The sequence below is a fragment of the Gordionus sp. m RMFG-2023 genome, chromosome 2 (assembly GCF_954871325.1).
Source record: "Gordionus sp. m RMFG-2023 chromosome 2, tfGorSpeb1-WG-v2, whole genome shotgun sequence".
NCBI classification, from domain to species: Eukaryota; Metazoa; Nematomorpha; class Gordioida; order Chordodea; family Parachordodidae; genus Gordionus; species Gordionus sp. m RMFG-2023.
Window position 1 is genome coordinate 64,066,729 of NC_088776.1, and position 23,063 is coordinate 64,089,791.

The following is a 23,063-nucleotide window of genomic DNA, read 5'->3' on the forward strand; positions in this document are numbered from 1 at the left end:
TAAAGATATTAAATATGGCGTACCATATATTTAAGTACTTTATAAGGTAAGGGAAGGACCAGTTGATTCTGCACTTTGGAACTCACAGAGCCAATAACTCTAAACCCTGTTAATAGTTTAATATAAATTAATCGAAATGTAAATGAATGTTATAAGATGTCTAGAAAATACATATATTTATACAATATATAATTATTTTTAATATTTTATTCTTTCCAATCTTTTTGGTATTTAAATGTTAAACAGATTTATCCCCACAATGGATGCATGATCTGACCGTATTTCATAGCTTTAGATATATGCGATATTAGACCTGAAAAAAAAATTATTTTAAATTTTAATCGCAATTATTCTCAGAGATATGCAGGTCCGACCCGGCCCCGGTACCCGGCCCGGGTCGGATTTTAATCTTATCAAATTGCCAAGGCCGGGCTGGGACTGAATTTTTTTTTAAAAAAACCGGGCCGGGTAGTGCGAATGAAATCATCACGATTTTTATCCAATATTTCCTCGTTATTATTTTTTTTTACCAATTTTTCCACCTAACAAATTTAGCAGGAATATGTGAACACCCCATTCCTCAACACGTGACACTTATATTATTTTGTTTTAACCCTAACCCTAACCCTAACCTCCCATGTATTCATTCATTCCCAATTTATACTAATTTTTATACTTTTTAGCTAATATTAGCAAATTATTACCCTCCAAATAGGGTTAGAGTTATTATCGCCGTTCAAATCAGATGTTTTTATTAACACTAGTGTCTTCCAGAATACTGATTTTTTCAAAAATCAACCATTTCTTTTTATTTTAGGTACTTTACCGGGTTTCATATTTTTTTATCAACATTTTGCGACACTTAAAATTTCTATGCCAATCATTATTTATTTCGAAATTAAAAACCCTCTACATTTCCCGGGAATCTCGTTCAAATTTTTGAACCTCTCCAGAAAGGTAGGTGCGGGTCGTGAAATTACGCGTGGCACGATGCGGGTTACGGCGTGAGGGCGAATAAATGAAGGCGCCTTCCCAAAAATTTTTGCCGGGAGACTGAGCGTGAACCTAAATTTCCCGTCAATCACTTGAACGAAAAATAATTTAAAATATCTCAACTTAGCGTTGTTAACCGGCTCGATTTGAGACCGATTTTTAAAACCGTCTAACTCATTATTATAGCCGAAAAAGCTGATAGATGCCCAAAGCTGTTGTGCTATCCGTTGTAGCTGTTGAAGAAAAGAAGGATAAATTTAATATAATACATCAAATGTCAGTTATTTTCTGACAGGGGAATTAGTCTATTCTGGTGGATGGGAAGGAAACGAAAGGATCACATGGGGTTATTGTTAAAGAAAGGTCTTTTGTTGGAGATTTGGAGTGAAGATATTGGATTAATTGGAGAAGATGTCAGCTGGGAGGAACAAAGAATGGACCTGTGGAGATGAAGAATATGAAGCTGGATAATTATTATTTATAATCTTTATATTTTTTTTAATGGATAGATAAATATAATTATGAATAAATATGGATCGTTTTACTATCTTTGAGCAAAAAATCTTCAGGATTGAGTAATATTTTTTCTGGATAAAATGTTGAGTTAGCCGGTTTTAAAAAATCGGTTAACAACACTACTCTCAACTCTCTCGTTCAGTAATAGAAATCCGGTAAATATAAATTTAATTGGAATATGTTTTATTTATCTTTACATATTAATGACATAAATATTACCTAGACTGACGATTCATTCATTCATTGTGTACATCAATGCAAATCAGCTGGGGACTTAAAATCGATCAAAATTAAAAGGTAAAATTAAAACGTCTCAATAACTTATTGGTTAAATTTTCTTATATTTACCTTAAAAAAAAAATCTAAAAGATAATCAGCTGTTTAAAATATAATAAATATAAATTGCATTCAAAGATGGTCAAAGGATGGATACCATGTTCATGCTATATATTAAATAACATAATGCATTTTGATAATGGCTGACCTAAATGGTGTAAAAAAAATAGAAAGTGCTGTATTTTTTAAGCAATCGGCAGCAAATAGAGAGCTAAAACATTCTTCCATTAAGCAAGATATATTAACGAGATGGAACTATGTATGTATCATGATACAAAGTCACTTAAAATCATATGATGAAATGAATTACAAGTTTACCTGCTGTAACAAACGAGAAGTGAATAGATTATTGGCGGCCATTAATATAAATTTCAAGCGCCAGTTAAATAATTTTTTTAAACAATATTCAAAGAATGCATCTGAGCTCGGATTTACATCCTTATTGAAGTTTCTACCATAAAATTTTAACAACCTTTAGAATCAGAACCGTAAAAAAAAATATTCTCTTTAAAAGAAGAGATTCATTATACAGCTACTACCGAAGGATCTAATTAGAAAGTCTCGTTTTTAACAAGGCGATGGAAAGGAAAGATATATTGCTAAATGATTTAAAATTCTAAGATATGCATAAGACAATGCCAACAACTATCATATTTAACTTTTTATAACTAATCCTGCCACACATAGAAAAAAACCGAATATTCTGAAATGAAACATCTAGAAAATTTCGAGCTTATTTCGTTGAGGCGACAACTACCGATGAAGTTGTTGAAGATGAACTTGAAAGATGTCGAGTTTTGAAAGAATGAAAAATCATTTTCCTTCTTAGAAAATTTTGCTAGTTAAGTTTTAACACTCTCGGCAAGTTCGGTTTCCAGGGAAAGATTATTTTTTTCTAGAGCCAATCGCTTATTAGAGTTTCGTTTTTTTTTAAAAATTAATATGGAATAAAGAAAATCAAAAAAAAAAAACGATGATAGAATAAATTAAAGAAATAAAGTTTTGGGTGTTTTGAAGAAGAAAAAAAAAGTTTAAAAAAAAACACCGCTAATTCTTCGGGCGAGGACGGGTGTGGTTCAAAATTGAGCGGGCGGGTCAGGTTAAAATCTTTTTAGCGGCTAGCGTGAGCCACCGTGAGCAAAGAATTAGGTCTGCGCCCACCTCTAGGTTCGATCCTTTATTGATGTTTCTAGTGCCTCATCGTAAGTTTCCTTATTTTTTTTTCCTACCATATTTTTTTTTTATCAATATTCACTAATATACTTACATTTTCCATGATTCCATCTCTAAATCCATCATCTTTATATTTTTCCAAGAATCTTAAAAGATGTGAGCATTTTCAGTAATTTCGCTTTATCTAGTCACAAAATCTCTGATTCTTCTCGCGATTTCCTGATATTTTACACATTCCTTCTAACTTCAAGATTAGTGTGTTCCTATCGGGTCTGAATTCATAGTGGCGCGGATTGCGATAACGATTTAACAGCTGATCGATTTTTTTTTAAATTTACGAGTTCAATTATTATTTATTAATATTCAATTCATAAATAATAATGATAATCTAAGAAATAATGATTTTATATAAAAAAAAATTGATCTCACATAAAAACAGATTTTTTTTTTTAAATCTATCAGCTGTTAAATCGCTATCGCGCCACTAGGAATTCATTGTTAGTTTTAAATTACCATATGTTTAATATCCGTAATCCTTGTTTTTTTCCTTTTCGTCACCCATAGAGTCATTTATCTGGAGAATTTACCGCACAATGTTCAATATATCGAATTTTAAAACATGTCATATCCTATCTATGTATTTTTTCTATCATGCTTTGTTCCCTTCATTATCTCTTATTTTGAATAAATTTCTTATATTCATTTCCTGGTTGCCATGCACTTACATCTGTCCTGCTGGGTATGTCACCTATCCCCCATTTTTCACCATATACTATTTTAGTTATATCTTCTGCTAATTTATACGCCGTAAACATGTATTCCTCTAAATTATGGCCTCTATTGCCAAATCTTTTACAGGCACTCGGTGGCACTGTCTGATATTACTACACCCTCTATTTATGTGTCTATGTTCACCACAATTAAAATATGGTCCACTTTACCCCATTTTGATTCACCAACCCCTTTTATTTTCTCCTCCACACATATTCCCTAAGTCATTTTCTCCACGTTTTCTATTATTATTCAGTTTATGCCTCTGGTGGGTATACGAATCTATATTTTTATTTCCTGACTCATAAACTATTAGACTCTCATGTAATCCTTTAACCTGGATTTTCAGTTCCTCCATCACTTTTCTTTCTAAGTTCTAATCATTCTCTTTCAATTTTTTCTTTCAGTTTCATCTCTTTTTCTTCCATTTAATTATTTTCTTATCAATTCTTATCCATTCTTACCAATTCCATTCCTTCCTTTATTTTTAATTTCACTTCTTCCATATCCTTTTTCCTTGATTCAATTTTTTCAAATTTTATTTTTTCAATTTCCATTTCTTCCCAATTTTATTTTCTCCAATTTTTCCAATCCCACTTTTTCCAATTTTATTTTTTTTCATTTCATTTTTTTTTTCAATTTTATTTTTTTCCATTTCATTTTTTTTCCAAATTTATTTTTCCCAAAATTTATTTTATTCTTTTATTTTACGCTTTAATGCACATATAATCCACATAAATAAAACTAATAATACCACTAGGCAAACATTTATTAAATTTTTTATTTCCAATTGTAATTATGTTTCTATGTTATGTTTTTTGAACATTTTGAGTTTTTTCCTTCCTATTTTTTAATTCCAATTTGGGATTTATACTCATTTCCATATGTAACCTAACCCCTTAACCCCCCATCCCCCATCACTTCCCATCCACCCTCTAATGTTTTTTTATTAATTTTCGAATTTCTAGCCATTGACATATATTAATACCTAAACTTACGATGCATTCATTAAAAGTGCGCATCAACGAAAAACAGCTGGGAACGCCATCTTGGTTACCCATATCCATATTTTAAAAAAAATTTTAAACGAGATGCCAATTTAATTTCTTATGTCTGAACAACTCAAACTTTGTTAAAGAATTCCCCTGATCAACAGAGATAATGAGAAAGTGAGTTATCGATTTTGTTAGTAGTTTCTTTTAACATGAGAATAATTTACTATATGTGCCATACCAAAATGGCGGGTATAGCTGATTTGCATTCATCGACGCTTTCGGTTTATAGCAAACTTATTAGTAACTTCTATTTAAGAAAGAAAGAAAGAAAGAAAGAAAGAAAGAAAGAAAGAAAGAAAGAAAGAAAGAAAGAAAGAAAGAAAGAAAGAAAGAAAGAAAGAAAGAAAGAAAGAAAGAAAGAAAGAAAGAATACATACTCAACTTGATAAAGTATATGCAAAAAATACATTATAAAAATGATTGATAAAAATTTTGAATTTGGAATATTAAATACTTTCCTTTCTATATTTTGATTATTATAGCTCGTAATTGGGTAGGGTTGTATACATTGGTTTTTAATCGCGTTAGCTTTCGCGTATCTCGTCACGTCCAATTAAAAGGCACCGCTTGGCTGGAAGCGCGATTTTGATTTTTCCATTTAGAATACATTCTATACTATAGGCGTAGCTAAAATATTAGTTAGGCGTTGATGGGGGGGGGGGGGGCTAGGCATAATTATGCGAGTTTTTCTGCATAATTTTACTTGGAAGTCTTTGGGTGAACTCGTTGTTGGCCTTTGTCTATATTAGATTTTATTGATAATTTAGAGTTATGGTCGGTTGTTTTTAAAAAGTTATTAAACTTTTATACTAATTTTTTTTTTAATTTATTTCCTTATAAGTGATATAGTGTATACATTTTCGGGAGAGAGGGGTTGGACTGTTTAAATTTTTTTATAAGCTTAAAATGAATATTAATGAAAACAGGTAAATTTCCGTTTCCGTTTGCGTCCCCCCCCCACCCTGGCTACACCTTATGATATATTCAGTATTTTTATGTATTTCGTTAAAATATTAGAAATGAAATTTTATATAATAACTTGATTTTTATATTCCCAAAATTTATTTTATTTTCTCTTAAACATAGACAATAAAAATAAAAAAAAATTATAATAATATATATTATGAATTAATAAAAAATAATCAAAAAAGAAGAGAAGAGAAGCTGGAACCTATTCTAGCTTTAAAAATAATGATACAGATGTGTTGGAAATATAAAATTCCAGCTTTCTTCACTTTCGTAGATTTTAGCAGAGCTTTTGATAGCGTAAATCATTATGCCCTGTGGAGAACACTTTTGGAATGCGGGATTGAATCTAATGTTATCTACATTCTAAAGAATCACTATTCTAATTTATCTGCTTGTTTTAAAATAAACAATAAAGTATCCCCCTCTTTCAAAATTAAAAAAGGTGTAAAACAAGGATGCACACTTTCACCTTTTTTGTTTAATATCATAATGTATAAAATCATAAAAGAAGCCCTGGGAGCTGCAAATCTAATAGATATAGGTTCAAATCTTATAATAAGTGTGCAAAATTGAATAATATCTTATGCTGATTGTTAATTGTGTTCAATTAACATAATTTATTGTAATGTTAATTTAAATTTGTGATCAGTTGAAATAATTTATTTTAATGTTAATTGAGTATTAATTTGAATATCTATTGAAATGTTTCATATTATATACCAGTTGATTGTTATACATATTATTATAATTATTTGATTTTTTAAAGTAGAAATAAAATTAATTTAAAACTCAAAAAATAACTTGTTTCCTTCACTAATGATATAGCCATTGTGTCTACAAGTGTTGAAGAAACAAAAAATATGTTATACTTATTAGAAACATTAAGTTTGAGATTGGGTCTAAAAATAAACTTTAATAAAACTTTTATTCTTCCTTCCCCAAATGCTACTCAAAATTTAAATTTTACAATTATAGGAAATGTGATTAAGATTGTAGATAAAATAAAATATTTAGGAGTTATGCTTGACAATAAAGGATGCTGTAAAGAAGAACTGAAAATTAGAATAGAAAAAGCGAGAGGGGCGTTTTATAAATATATGAAAATATGGAAAATGAAAGAGATTTCTGTACACACCAGACTAATAATTTTCAATTCTACTATAATTCCTATATTAATATTTGGTGGAGATTTATGGGAAATTAATAAAACAGAAAATGGAAGATTACAATCATTCCTAAATAACTGCCTCCCAACTATAAATGGTATCTTTTACCCAAAAGTAGTATCTAAGAATAATTAATGGAGAATATCAAAACACACTCCAATTGATATTACATTAAAGAAACATGGCATTCAATTCCTAGCTCACATTATAAGGAACTTAGACCATAATCTAGTTCATGACGCCATTACATGGCTCTACAGTTATAATAGGAAAGAATACACAAAATATAAATCTTTATGGTATTATAAAACCATAAAAAATATTATGGAACTAAACTTAAACATGAAACAATTTATCAAGTTAAACAACTGCAAAAATTCCATAAAGAAGCTCTTCAGAATTATAGACAAATATTTTAAATAAAAAATATCTGGGCTTGTTTTTTTTAATGTTAATTAATCTCAATTAGTATTTTCCAAACCTTTTCAGGACAAACCGAAATGGAATTGGTATGCTCTTTAATTTTTTTTTTAAAATGAATTCACAGCTTTAATTTTAAAAAAATTAAATTAAAAATCAGCCACAACCCACCTTTAAAGTAATTAACTTATACTGCAGTTCTTGGGCATAGGCTTTTTTTTTTGCCCCGCTCTTATTCTTAAAGCCTATGGACCTCTGTAACATTTTTCGAAATGTTGCATGTACAAGTACGTGCGGCTTGACGCGTAGAGAGCTCCTCATATTTTTTTAAACTTTCACCCCAATTAACTCATGTTCCAATTCAGCGTCTACATGACAGGATTTTCAATGGATGCAAACCCCCTTCAAAAACCTTTGCCTACCCCCTAAAAAATCGTCGCCTTCGGCGGCGGTGTCTCTTTCTCATTATTTTCACCTATTTATTTATTGATACTCTTTTCAAGAATTTATAATGGATAACATAAATTAATCTATCTCTACTAACAACTATCTATATTTTGTGAATATAAAGAATTTATTTTTTATATAATAAATTCAATTAAAACCTCCATATTTACAATGAATTAATTATTATGGCATCATAAGCTTGCTAAAATATCTAAACCTTTTAAATTACATTTAAAAAGATAGTTTATTTAAAAAACAATGTGTATGATTGTTTTCAATATATAGATTTGGTCGATGAATTGTATTATAATAATACTATAATAAAAGTATAATTTTTACAGCAAAAAATTTTGTCCTATTTCATCTCAAAATTTAATAGATAACCCCCAAAAAAATTTATCCTACCCCCAATAAAGCAGCTTACCCCCTACCCACTCAAAAAAATAGGATGCAAACTGTTTCTACCCCTCCCGCTCATGTAGACGTCCAATTAGATGGAAATGAGGAATACCTAGCGTAGTTCTGTTGTTTATTCAACGTCAGAGGGCATATGCGCTATATATCAAGAATAGATAATTAAAATTTTTCATATTATATTTTTATAAATTAGTATAACTCATACTCACTACCTCTTGACCTTAGAAATTGAAAATCCATGCAAATCAAACTTGATTTGGCGTCGTTATTTATCCACTTGCACCTTTTATAAAAAGGTTAACTAACCCTCAACCCATATGGTTATTTAAAAAATGAGTGAAAACAGTAATATTTAAATATATTTTTGCGTTATTCTTTTTTCTCTTTTAGTTTATAATCTTTTAGATTCAAATATTCTTAATAGTAAAGATATAAAATTGGAGGTAATAAATATATATTTTTTTATACATTATAATTCAATTGAATTTTGATAATTTTATAAGCTCTTATTTTTCTCTAATCTTAATATTTTATTAACTTAAGCCAATACCTTTAGCCTATTTAGATCAAAAAGATGCAAATATTCAACCAGGGATTGTCAAAAAGTTTTTACAAAAACATTGTGGCTCTAAAACAAAATCTAAAGATATACATTCTACATCCTACATGATATTTAATTTAAGAAAACATGTTATCACCAAAAAACGCAAAAATATCTCAAAAATAAATTCTGATAAAGATATTATAACATTTAGGCCACATAAAAATAAGAAAAAGTATCCACCCATATCTGCCAAATACTCCAGAAAATTTAATATATATAAAATTCCCTCAAATTTAAAGTAAGTAGATAATTGCGTTAGTTCATTTATCTTAAAATTTTTTTTTTTTACAAAATATGATAATATAAATAAAATAATTTTTAAGATATGAAACATTTGCTTTGCTGCATCAACTATGGAAAGAATATGCATCAAAATTGCTTGACATAGACAGGTTAATTGAATAATTTTATTTGATATATTTAATTTTTTTAAAATCTACATTTTCACAACTAAATTTTATGCATAAAAGACATATAATCAATCATAATTGTTAATGCTCAAGTTAAAATCAGCAGATGGAGAAAGAATACCATATATATATATCTTCTAGATTTTATTAAGAAATTTTGAATTTATTATGATTAAGAAGATTCAAAACTACACTTTATCTTTTAGGAAATAAAAATATCATTTTCTAAGATCATAATTAAACTAATACAAAATTTAAAAAAATGTATATTCTATATATTCAAAGTTGTTAAAGGATTGAAATCCTTAATTCAATCCCAATTTTTGCAAATTGTTTGAATCGAGAATCTTTTTAAAATGTGGATCATGATCAAGATCCTTTTTTTTATTGGACTTCAACTTTTTTTTTGAATCGAGAAGGAAAAAAAATATCTTTTTCTAAAGTTATAATTGTACTAATACAAAATTTTAAAAAAATGTAAATTCTATATATTCAAAGTTGTTTAAGGATTTGGATTAAATGATTGACAATCCTGGATTTGATCCTAATTTTGACAAATTGCCCAAATCAATGATCTTTTTAAAAAGGATCATGATAAAAATCCTTTTTTAATGGACAATCTTTCATTCCTTAAAAATTTATTCATTACTTTTCATAAAATACATAAATAAAATAGAATTAAATACAAAATTTTAAAATAAAGAAATCTATTTCCATCATATTTTCACGTCACAATTTATATTAATTTCTCACCAATTTTTATTTACATCTTAATCAAGACCATATTTACTCATGGCAGGAGTTTTTTAAGAAAACAAATTTGGCAAAGAAAATAATGAAGAGTTCAAATCAGTAGATCTGAATATTCTTTCTGCAGACATCCCCTATAATTTTATCATCATTAACCTACAAAGTATTAACGTCACTCCTGCCATAATCTAAATCTTAATGCAAACCAATGCAGATAATGTTTAAAATGATAAAATAACATTTCTAAAGTATATAAAAGTAGAGGTTATCACAGCCCGGCCAAAAAACCTTGCCCGCAGACCCAGGGAAAAGATTTGTAGACTGAACTAGCTGAAGAAGATTACCTTGCAAATTAGGATTTTATAAAATAAGCAATCCAGATTGCAGAAAAATGTATCATGGGAAAAAATATGTGTTACATAAAAAGGATAATAATCTCAATGATTCCTTTGTTTAATAAGATTAGGATTCAATCCATTTAAAGAATCGATGAAGGTCAAATTTTTTAAAATATTCAATCTTTAATTTATAGATATAATTTAACCCTTTAGGCATTTTTTTTCTTCCCTTCTTAGCCACTATAACTTCCTTTTTATCACGAACAAGTTAGAGAGATCTTCAAGTACCCTTTTCTTCTCTGGAATGAAGACCAGTCTCCCTTTAAAAAAAGGGCATTCCATGAAATGATAAGTCCTGAAAGTAAAACGGATGGAATCAGTGTTAGCTTAATAAGCGGAAATGAGAACAATCTTGCCAATTAAGAGAAAAAATGGTAGGTAAATGATATATCATAAATCATTCTTTATTTATTCATTTTATTAAAATAAAAAGATACGATCAAATAGCCACACCTAACAAAATCAACAATGAATATTTGCAAATCAAAATACTGAAGATGGATTTACACGGCGCCATTTTGAAAGTTATCGTGAGCGAGAAATGCAAAACTCTCAAGGGATTGATCGGAATCATGATCAAAGAAACCAAAAACACTTTCAAAATCATCTGTAAAGACCATAGAGTGAAAAGTAAATGATAATCGAAATATTTTGTCCCTGAAGAAGCCGTTGACTATCGAAGTCTAATTTTTTTTGGTGGATCTTTTTTTTAGTATCCTTAAACTAGCTATTACATCTTGATCTATTATTTTTTAAAATTTTTTTTCGATAATAATCATGTTTTCGATTAATTGAGTAACTACATTAACCCCCCCCCCCCCCATTTTTCTTTAGATTATCGTTGAGATAAGGATGTCTTAACTCAATAGCTTGTACATATACACACTCTCGCCTTAATATATTTAAAGCTATCCCAAAATACGCAAACCATTTTGCCATGCAAGTCCGGAATCACCTGATAACTTTTGACGGGAACAACCTTATAACTAGACCTTACCAGAGAATAACCAGGAAATTTAAAGCGAAATTTTAATCTCTTAATATATATAGTCTTATGTAGAGTTGTTAAACGGCTCGTTTTGAGCTTATATTTTTTTAAAAACGGCAAACTCAATATTTTAGCCAGAAAAATATTGTTTCTAAGCCTCGAAATTTCGGTAATATATGTAAAGACCCATGTTCCTTCTATGAACAAAATCTTTAGGCTCGCGTAATATTTTTCTGGATAAAATATTGAGTTTCCCGTTTTTAAAACTAGCCATTTAACAATATTAGTCTTATGATTATTATTGTAATGTAAATATATATAATTTTATATCATTTTTTTGCTCAAAATGAAATTTTTACACAAAAAAAATTTTATAAAAACGCTAAGTATTTATTAAAATTAATTTTTATATTGGAGTTATTTTAAGTACGAGAAATACAAATTAAAAATATTCAAAAAGAACACGAAAGAGAAATTTTAAATTGAATTTTCTATTTAAAATACAAATAAAATATTACGAAAGAACGGTTTCGACCTCGAAGCCGAATAAAACTCAGCTAAGCCATTTTGGGGTATGATTGAGTTGGGCCATTTCGCATTACTATTTGGGAAGTTTTTTCTTCTAACAAATTAACATCAAGGCATCGTCTTAACTGACAAGGTTGGCAAAATTTGTGATTTTTTTTTTGAAAAAAATGCCAATTTATTTGATTTAAATCGCGATTAAATTAGAGAGGTTACAGATTTAGATTGAAAAATATCATACATCATAATTTTTTTTAAACCTTATTATAATATTTCTTTGTGAGTAAAAAGTTAATGCTTCGTGAGATCCTATCAGGAAGTTATCGCAAAAAAAATAATATTGGTAAGTCATGAGTTAATTAGATATTTTGTCAAATGGAAAGCCGACTATCAATCAAAAATTAGACGATATGCGCAGACTGTTTAAAAAAAAGATTAACTAGTCGATATGAGTGAGTTGGAAAGAAAGGCGTTCATTTTCTAACACGAAATAACTATTACGAATATCTAAACTTGTTACACCAAATTTAAATTTTTTTTTTTTGACTCTAATAAAATAATGGTAATTTTTTTATTTTAGCTACTACTGTTATTTCCCAATTGGGTCATTATGATAGAGAACAATTTCTTGGGAAATTTTCTATAAAATATTTATTTTACAGGTCAATTATTGATTTCTTTTTCATGTTTTACCAAAAATTATATAGACGACTATTAATGTGTTATTTAAAACGGTCAATTTGTTGGCTTAACAGAATTGTTGTTATATAATCACATGATCAGCCATACAGATTATTTAATAAAAATGATTAAATTTTATTGGTCATTTTTTTAAATAAATTTGATTTTGTTAATTAATCAAATTCACAATTTAAAAAAAACCATATAAAAAAAATTAATATTAAAAACGGCCATTCTATAAAAGTGGAATTGGGGATACAAGTTATTAAAAATACGAATAATTATATTTAAAATAGTTATTCAAATTTTTTTTGTTCCAAAATTTCTTAGGTTTTGATATAAGGAAAAGCTCATTTTGCCACCTATAAGTTTTTATTAAAGTTCTAATAAACATAATGATAAAGGGAAGAGATTATGATTGGTAAAAAACAGAATTTGTTAATTTTTATTTTCAAGACTATATTAAACATTAGATCTTGCATTTTATAGAAATTAAGATACATATGTGAAGTTCCTAATTAAGGATTTACTTAAAAAAAATGAAATAACTAACTGATTTCAAATGCACTTTATGTAGCTTACAAAGAAATAATAAAATTAAAAAAATTTATATCACAGAATCAGTGGTTATAAAATTATACTGACTAGGTCTACATTATCATCTATATCAATAAAGTTAAAATAATATTTGTAGATATCTCTTATCCTTAATGCTTCCTCATCCAATATATCGATGTTAGCTGGGTCAACAAATTTTTCATTAGAAAACTGTACAGCATCATTCATAGTGCATCCTTCCAAATCCAATATAACATTGTGTAATGTCATTATGGCTTTAACTATGTTTGTCACCTTTGAGATGGAGACAGCAAAATTTGTTGTAAGAACTTTGAACTTATTCAATAACATTCCAAAAGTATATTGCGAACATAATTTTGATTTGGCAAATCGTAAATTAAAGTTACTCTCTTCTTGATTTATCATATCTCCAGGGTAAGGTGTCAAAATATATTTGGTAAGTTCTAGATTTTCATTTCCAAGAAAAACATAAGGAGTTGCTAGATTAGATTTAGGTAAATTATCAGGCTCTGGTATATTTAGAGCATCATCCTCTAAATCTGTTTTAAAAAATATGTACATAATTTGTAATTGAAAATAGAAATAATTAATGACCTCTAAAAAATTTACAATTTTGGAATAATTTCTCATCCGTGACTTTGTTAAATGTAATAAGGTCTGAATATATAAATTTAAAAGATGGATCAACAATTCCGAATAAAAATGTCTCTAGATCAAAGCAGGTTGAAGCCTTAACTTGCAATTTTTTTATATCTATACTTCCTAAACAATGAGGAAAACCAAATCTTTGATAGTATTCATTAGAAATCTTAAAACAAAGATTACCATAAATAATATATTATTATAAATTACTCTTTCCCAATCTTTTTTTTCAAACTTTGGCATATGTAAGGGACCAAGTTTATCATATATAACTTTACAAACCCTCTCAATAAGTTTTGGCACAAAACGTCTGTTTAGTTTCTGAGTTTGAGAAATTCTTAACATTGATCCACCTGTGATCAAATATCTAAATAAACATTGGTTTAACATGTCAGTGTGAATATATACTCAAGAGTGATTTGAAGTATTTCTCGGGGACTTACTTCAGTTCTATTTTTGGACCTTTTTAAACCATTTTCTATATTTTTAAAGATATAATCAAATGTGGATTTATGGATTTGCAAGCGGTCATAAAATTCATCATCAGAAAGATTCTGGCATATATTTTCATAGTTTCTGTATATTTTCTTTCTACATTTTTTAGGTTTTATCACTTTGACTGTGTCTGACTCTTTTATACGGTTTTGATTATCATAGATATCAGCTGCTAAAGCTAATTTTAACGCTAACAACATTTTACTGTAAACACAAATAATACGAATACATAGATGGCGTAAATGAAAAGATATAATGTTAATTTTTTTACCATATGATTAAAAAGGTCTATTTCAAATGATAAAGTTACACTTATAATTCAAGCATAATAAAAATAAAATACAAATAATATATAATTTATGCTAAAATAATATTCAAATATATTCAACTTTCAGATATAACATTATTCTTTTCCTGGAGAGATTCTTTCCGGGGTCTTCAGGTCCTCTTCGGATGATGTGAAGAATTTTCTTTTAGTTTATGTTCATTAGTTATAGGCAATTTATTTTCTTTTGGAAGGTCAACACACTTTTCTTTTAGTTTTCCTGGTTAGTAGTATTCTCCTTATTAATGGTAAACTTAATCAATTTAAATCTCTTTTCTGGCGATTGTCAAATGTCATTTAGATTCCCTCGATTTCTTATTTCTTTGGGTATCCAACTGGTTGATTTCTTTGGTCACTTTCTTTAACCATATAGTATCATTATCTTAAAGAAAAGTTTATAGTTCGTCATTTTTTAAATTATCTTTAAACCGTTTTAATTTTGATGGTCCTAATGGCTCCCGTTTTAATAAAACGAAGCTGGAGTAAACATGGTTGCCACATGTGGAATTTTGCGATATACTAATAAAATTTCTTGAATTTTTTTTGCATATAATTTTTAAACTTTGTACTAATCTCCATACTTCCCTATTGGAGTGGATGATAAAGTGCTAGGTGGTGTATTATGTTGTATCATTTGCACCAATTTAAAATTGCATTCATTTCATTGAAAAGAGGATTGTTTGACAATATAAAGCGGATAACCAAAACAGGCAAATATTTTATTAAAATATTTTCGAGCTTAGCATTGTTAATCGAAATCGGTTCTTATTCCGCCCATTAAATAAACTGTCTATGAGGAGTTACGATAATTGTTCATTTACGTGCATCGCAAAATCGATATATATTCTGGTAAAAGGTTGGCTTAGGTAATTCCATTTTCTTTTTATTAGTTGTGTCGGTAATTTTGTATTCTGTTGATACGCGATACATTTAGACTATATTTTAAAATATCATAATTTATATTGGTACACCATATATACAAATATTCCAATTATTGCATTCAAATGAGTCAGGGATGTCCTACGTGCAATATGTTTACTGAATCTTTTATTAATGACCTGGGAATTACAATTCGATTGAGCTAGAAAATATATCCTGTTGCATATGTTAATAGATGATATTTTATTATTTATTTTGGCAATTGATTTATTTTTTATATATCAATTTGTATTTAAATTTAATCGGTCAAAATTTTATATTAACATTTTTTTTTATACATCAATTTGTATTAGTTATTTTTTTTTATTATTGTTTAAAAAAAAGGTAAAGATATAAAAAAAATGTAATTGATCTGAAAAATAAAAATGTAATATATCATTGAAAAATAAATTGTAAATTATTATAAGAAAATAAAATAAAATTATAACCAATATTAAAATGTGATAAAATTATATATCAAATAAAAAATGTGGAAATAATTCAAATTCAACATGTAGGCCAATCTACGTCCGAACTTTGCGTAAGTACTATCTCAAAATTTGATCTTGATTTTGCAATGTACATTTATTCTATTTCACGCCTTTATCGATTATAATTCTATTACGATGGATGCTTTGAACAATTCCACATATATGACGAAATTTGTCAAGCTGGATTTCCCCAAATTTAATAGCGATGACAGCGCCTACATAGGGAAATTGCAGAATTTCTTCAACACCAGCAAGATCTCCAACTGAGAAAAGGCCGCTTATTTCTCCGAAGTCCTCCTGATGACGAATTTAATAATATTGGGGCAATTTGCCCTGAGGAAGACTTCCAGGACCCAATCGCCCTCTTGGCAAATTCAAGTTACAACATCCATCGAAGACCGAGAACGCTAAACTATCATTACTTTATGCTGCAACTCAAGGCAAGGATGAGACATTCTTGGCTTGGGTCACGCGTGTAGCACGACTCAACAAAGAATGTAAATTTAATGGCATTTAGAGAATTATTGAGAAAGTGAGCCGTATTCCAAAAATGTCAGAAAAGCGGTCAAGAGCTCTATAACCATAGAAGACATTTACAATCTAGGTCTAGAGGAGACACCGCAGACCCAAGTGGCATCAAGGGCGAGATGAAATTGTTACATTTGAATGAATCTCCTGGTGTACAGAGGTTAATCACATGGGCAGAGTCAAAAATAGTTACGTAACAACCAAACCCATTCAGGACTCTCACGCACATGGTCGCACCCCAGCATCAATGACAATCGCCCCGCATAGCATTTCGATGAACGTTACGATTTACGCTGCGACTATTGCCGTGACAAACGATTTGATGAACGTTACGATATATGCTACGACAACGACCGCGACAAACGATTCAGCGGACGGCATAGCAACTTCCACGACAATCGTTTTGATCAAAGCTACGATAATTGACACTATAACCGCAACCGTTTCGATAATCGCAACGACAACTACTACGAAGATCGATACAACAATAGCGGGTACAACGTCCATGGCAATCGTCACGACTATCATTGTGACCATTATCAAAGCCCTGATCGACGGGATGACTGCTATATAGGTGATAACAGAACCAACTATCCCCGTCCTGGTCAGCACAGACACAACCCTCAAAATTTTAATGTTTTCCGAAATATTCGTCGAGGCCCAACCAGTACAAAAATGACAATAATACTTACAATAGATCTTCTGATTACAAAGATCGTGATTGTCAATTGAATACGAACCATGCTAGGAATATCGAAATAATAGATGATGACGACAACTCAAACACAGCCCTTAAAGAATATGATCTGCAGAATTTGGAAGTGTACAATATGGGGGTCAAGGATACCACATATGACGCATACAACATAACAGTGAGCATCAACGACATACCCACGTTGATGCAAGTTGACACCGGTACCAAGTACAATATACTTCCGAAGCTGACAGCTAAGATTGTAGGCATAACCGCGATACGTAAGACGGACATGAGACTCACTGGTTATGACGGCAGCGCTATCAAGATATTAGGTCTTGCCAATGTGAACGTTAAGTATGAAGGAAACTCACATACACTGGAGGCCATTGTAGTGGATAGTGATAAGATTCCCCTGCTAGGACGTATGTGGCTCCACATCTTCAACAACATTTTAAAAACGTTCTTAGTGGGTAATGTAGAGAATGATCTCGAGAAGATAATCTCGACAACAAAAAAAGACCTCGAATCAACTTACTCCTACAAACCCAAAATGGTCAGACAAGATAAAGTTCACGTGAAGCCCGATGCTGTGCCTAAGATAATATCTTCAAGAAGAATTCCGTGCGCCAAGATAGATGCAACGACTCAGAAATTGGCTTACTGGCTGAAGCACGACAAAATAAACCTTGCTCGAAAGGAATCTAGATGTCCGATGCCATGCACAAGCGATCCTGTTTGGAAATTAGCTAGGGGTTGTCTTTACTTTACCAAGCCATCGTTCGGTTTGAAAAGAAGACTGCACCATGAACATGGGTGGCGTATTGCATGGTGATCATGAGTGTTAATGACGTTACCACTCAACTTATCCAATGAAATCATAAGTCGAATTTCTTTAGAGGGTGGAATGTTGAATATGTTGATCGATGTTATTTTATGATTTATTTTGGAAATTGATTTATTTTTTATATATCAATTTGTATTTAAATTTAATCGGTCAAAATTTTATATTGACATTTTTTTTTCAATTTGTGTTAGTTATTTTTTATTATTGTTTAAAAAAAAGATATATATAAAGAGATTAAAAAAAATGTAATTGATCTATAAAAATGTAATATATCATTGAATAATAAAATGTAAATTATTATAAGAAAATAAAATAAAATTATAACCAATATTAAAATGTGATAAAATTATATATCAAATAAAAAACGTGAAGATTCAAATTCAACATATCCATTATTTATTGATAATTGTTATCACCCACAATTATAAAAATGTGTGGACATATTATTCACTTTTGAATTCTATGTATTTCCTAAAATTCTCACAATTAGAATTAACACTGGGTTTATATTTGTCTAACTTATCTTTACTTTTGTTAACCAATTTTTCACTGTTCATTCATTCTTTTTTTTTCATTTATTCTTTCTTTTCATTCATTCCATTTTTTATTTTTTCGTTTGTTTTCATACATTCTTTATTATTATTCATTCTTTCTTTTTATTATTTCCTTTCATTTATTCCTTTCGTCTTTTTATTATTTCTTTTTAGTCATTCATTCTTTTCATTCTTCATAATTTATTACTTTTCATTTATTATTTATTGCTTTTCATTTATCTTTTTTTTTCATTCATTCATTCATTCTTTATTACTTTTCATTTATTCTTTATTATTTATTCATTCATTCTTTTTTTTCATTTATCCTTCTTTCTTTTCATTCATTCTATCTTTTGATCTATTAATTCATATTTTCTTGTCATTCATTCATTGATTCGCTGTTTCTCCTCATTCATTCTTTCTTTTCATTCATTTTTTCTATTCACCGATTCTATTTTCATTCATTCATTCTTTCCTTCTTTCATTTCGTTCATTCATTCTTTCTTTTCATTCAATCATTTATATTTTTTTCATTAACAATTCTATTCCATTAATAATATCTCCTATTTTTAAATTTACTTTTATTCATACTTACTTTTCATTTATTCGTTCAATTTTTTAATCATTTGTACATTTATTATTTTCATTCTTTTATCTATTTATTCTTTAAAAATTATTTTTTATAAATTAGGTTGCCTATTATTCTAAATATTTTTCATTGTGGATCAAAAATAATTAGGCTATCTTAGTTATAATATATTCTGTACTATATACATGCATAATATATATAATTAAATATATTAAGAACATACGTCGGAGTTTGCTATAGAGGTCTGCAAGAGGTCGGGCACATATCAGTCTCTTGTAATTCTAATTTTTGGGACCGTTATATTTGGCCCTGCAACAGCTGTTGTAATTTTTTTTTTAAAATCTGACACCTGCCTTACGTTGCAATATTTTAAAAAAATTTGTTCTATTCGTAAAGGTGCACCCCGGTTGTAATATATTTTTCTAAATAGTATTAATCAGAATTAAAAATATTAGTCTGAAATTCGATAAATTATATTAGAATTTTAATGCCCCTGCTGGCCTATATATTTTATGAGAAAGATCAATTTGTAAGGCCCTGTCTGATAATTTTTGTATAAATTTGTCCAAATCAACTAGGGCTGATATTTTTTTTTTAAACAAATTCCACGGTCCGATACATGGAATGTGATCTTGAGAAGCTTTTGCAGAGTGGACTTTATATCTAGCTAATACATTTTTGCGTATAATAAATCAGACAGGTTCAATATAGCTTTATATTTTATCACAAATGCTTAAAGCATATATTTTTTAATTGAAATAATTTTTAATTTAAATATATTGACATTAATTAGCGCATATTTTTTTAAAGTATATTATTTCCATTAATACTGTTAGATTTGTTGGCTTCTTTTAAAATAAAGTTACTAATATTTAATATATCTCTTTTAAATCATATTTAAATTTTTACAACTTATATTATGACTTTAAGACATAATATTCTGTTTTGAGCATGGAATCATACTCTTAAATATCTGGTTACTTCCTTAATAAACAGTATGTCATAGAAATGTGACATAATTATTTATTATTTATGATTTATAGTCAAATATAATCATATAATCGCAAATCGTTTCTACTATCTATTAATGATGACTACAGTTGGTTTGAGCTATATGTTTGTATCAGAATGTCATAAACTTTATAATTTTTATGTGGATTCCCTGGAGATTTCTTTGAAACCGAACCCTAATTTAAATCTAAGGCCCAAAAATTGTGTTTTTATTAATTTTCTCATTAGTGGTAAAAGATTTTTAAAATACAAATATATTATTTTATTTATAATTATAAAGTCAACTTATTTTTCTGGTGAATACTAGATACAAAATCAATCCCAATAAAAGTGACGTTTCTGTTATTTTATCCAAATTTTAGAGTCCTTATTTTTCTGGTTACGACTAGACCTATCCGATTCAGAGTTTTCAGTGAACGATCCTTGATTTAGAACGAAGGTTTTCAGTGATATTTTAAAAAAAATGATTTTATTTTTTACAACCTATGATTTTCGCCATTTTGACAGGACTTTAGCCACATTTCGCCAAATGAATACAAAACAATTTTAAAAAATTTCAATATTTCTCTACTTAACTAATTAAGAATATAAATGAAGAATATAAAGTATCTTAAAGATTCTTAAACTTTAATCAGAAAAAAATAATTGATAGAAAGAATTTTCAATTATAACGCTCTATCGTTTAATGCACATATGCGACTATACGGTAAGGCCAAACCAATGAGATTAAAGCTAACGTAGACCATTATAACTTTTCATATTCCTGAATGAATCACATCAATCTATGTTAGTATTAATTTTCTTGGCCAATAGGTTGCCTTGTGGGGAAAAGAGGGTTAATTATGACAAATTACTGTATTTAAAAACCCATTTCATTTTTTAATGATTAATAATTGTGCATCTTTCTTACCAAATCATTTTAACTTTGCCACAATTAATATGGTGAAATTATAGTTAGAAAAAAATTATATAGATATGTACCACAAATAATATTTTTTAAAAATAGATCATCTCAAAACAGATGATTTATTTTTATCGAAAAAGTAGAATATTTAGTTTAACTCTTAGAAAAACAAAATAAACGGTAAGTTCTCAGCTTAGTATTTTGGTTACATTATAATATTAAAACACAACACACCATATGATTTCTAGTGTTCAAAATTTTTTGATCAAATTATCTCCAAAAATGAGCAGCCCCCCCCCCCCCCCCCATGGAAAAAAGTCCTGCCATTTCACTTTTTCACCTAAAAGTTAAATGAATATTATATTATTAATATAACAAATAAATATAATTTCCTTTCAGATTTGAATATCAGGCAAATAAAACTTTATAAATAATAAATATATTTGGAATTTAGTAAAATTTAATTAAAACAATACAATTTATTCATTAATCAAGATAAAAAAATTTTCCTCGGCAATCAAAAGGAACGGAAATGTTTCATATAAAAAAATTAAACAGCTGCTTAGTTCAAATCTCCTTGGCATAAACAATCTATGACGTCATTGGGAGTATCCGTGCTCAAGCTGAGGTTCAATTCTTACCCCATTTTTTATGTTATGCATTTGTGCGCACCCCAATTCGAAACGTACCTTTGTTTTCATTTATCTTTTCCATTCACAATCATGGTTATAATTTATATTTTTCTCTCATTCCTTTGTACGGTAAATGGTGAAAGTCAGCAGCTCGCTAGTTAAGATCCCTTCACAAACCAAAAAAAAAATGTAGTCGACTGCCATTCAGATCTAGTTCATAAACCAAGAGTGGAATCTAAATATTTTGCCAGCCAAATCGGTTATCGATAAAATATTTTCTCCTAAACTTGATCTAGAAATCCGAACCCACAAACTGTTGACTCTTCCCTAGAGGTAAAACATTCTTTTATTTACAACATGACAACTGTAGATCTCCCCGAATCAAACTAAACAAAACCCCGCAAAACATAATAATAATAATGTGTATTTAAACGAATTTTTTATGATAATTAGAAGGGAAAAATAAAATCGACATCGAATCATTTTCACTTTGCAAATTTCTTGTTGGCGTTTCTCGCGTATCTTAATAAACAACCTTTCATTGACTTTTTGTAAATTATCTTTTAAATTATTTAGCCTTATTTCCACTTTTTTTTTGTGTAAATTATTCACCTTGTTTCCAAATTTGTCACAATCACGAGTTGACGTGCGTTGTGTTAGAGATTTGCAAAAGTAGGCCAGGTCCGCACCCGACCCAGAACGGTCTTCAGACCGGGCTTGGGCCTAATAAATATTTTAAAACATATTTAGATTGATTTCTCAATTTTATATTGAATTTTATTTTAGACGCCATATGAATATAACATATGTTTTTATTTTGAGTAATTATAAAAATCAATTTTAAATAAAGTCCACCCGGGCCAGTAAATTATTTTAAAAAATTTGGGGTTCGGGCCGGGCCGGCAAACCATTTTTTGAAAAAAATTTCGAGCCGAGCCGGGCTTGAAAAATTAGGCCCAATGATCACTACTTTGTATAGGATAAGTAGTATCGGGTAAGTCTGCAGGCACTGATATATAAACTCCAGTTTTTTTAGGAATGCCAATAAAGTTAGATATAATGATCCTTACTGAAGACTAAAAAAAAGAAAATTAGACTATATAATTCCCCCATAAATTTCTAGGTGCCTCATAGTTCCACGAGGAGTGGAACCTATAAATAAGAGGATATTGTATACTTCTTTCTTTTTTACTCCTGAATTTTTGCCATTATTTTCTTGAATTGAAATGCATTAAACAATATTATGTCGTATTTAA

General features: G+C 28.8%; 2 protein-coding genes across 2 annotated transcripts; one reads left to right on the plus strand and one right to left on the minus strand.

Annotated features, from left to right (window-relative positions):
* The first annotated feature begins 8,402 nt into the window (after positions 1 to 8,402).
* On the plus strand, positions 8,403 to 11,767 carry LOC135924577 (uncharacterized). Its single transcript, XM_065459650.1, has 6 exons — positions 8,403 to 8,608; positions 8,654 to 8,706; positions 8,807 to 9,105; positions 9,191 to 9,259; positions 10,859 to 11,055; positions 11,334 to 11,767. The coding sequence occupies exons 1-6, from the start codon at positions 8,596 to 8,598 to the stop codon at positions 11,456 to 11,458; spliced, it is 756 nt and encodes a 251-aa protein (XP_065315722.1). The 5' UTR covers positions 8,403 to 8,595; the 3' UTR covers positions 11,459 to 11,767.
* A 1,086-nt stretch (positions 11,768 to 12,853) lies between these two features.
* LOC135924730 (uncharacterized) lies at positions 12,854 to 14,535 on the minus strand. Its single transcript, XM_065459835.1, has 4 exons — positions 14,249 to 14,535; positions 14,051 to 14,207; positions 13,793 to 14,006; positions 12,854 to 13,737 (listed from the first exon to the last, which is right to left on the minus strand). The coding sequence occupies exons 1-4, from the start codon at positions 14,533 to 14,535 to the stop codon at positions 13,247 to 13,249; spliced, it is 1,149 nt and encodes a 382-aa protein (XP_065315907.1). The 3' UTR covers positions 12,854 to 13,246.
* Between the last annotated feature and the right edge of the window lie 8,528 nt (positions 14,536 to 23,063).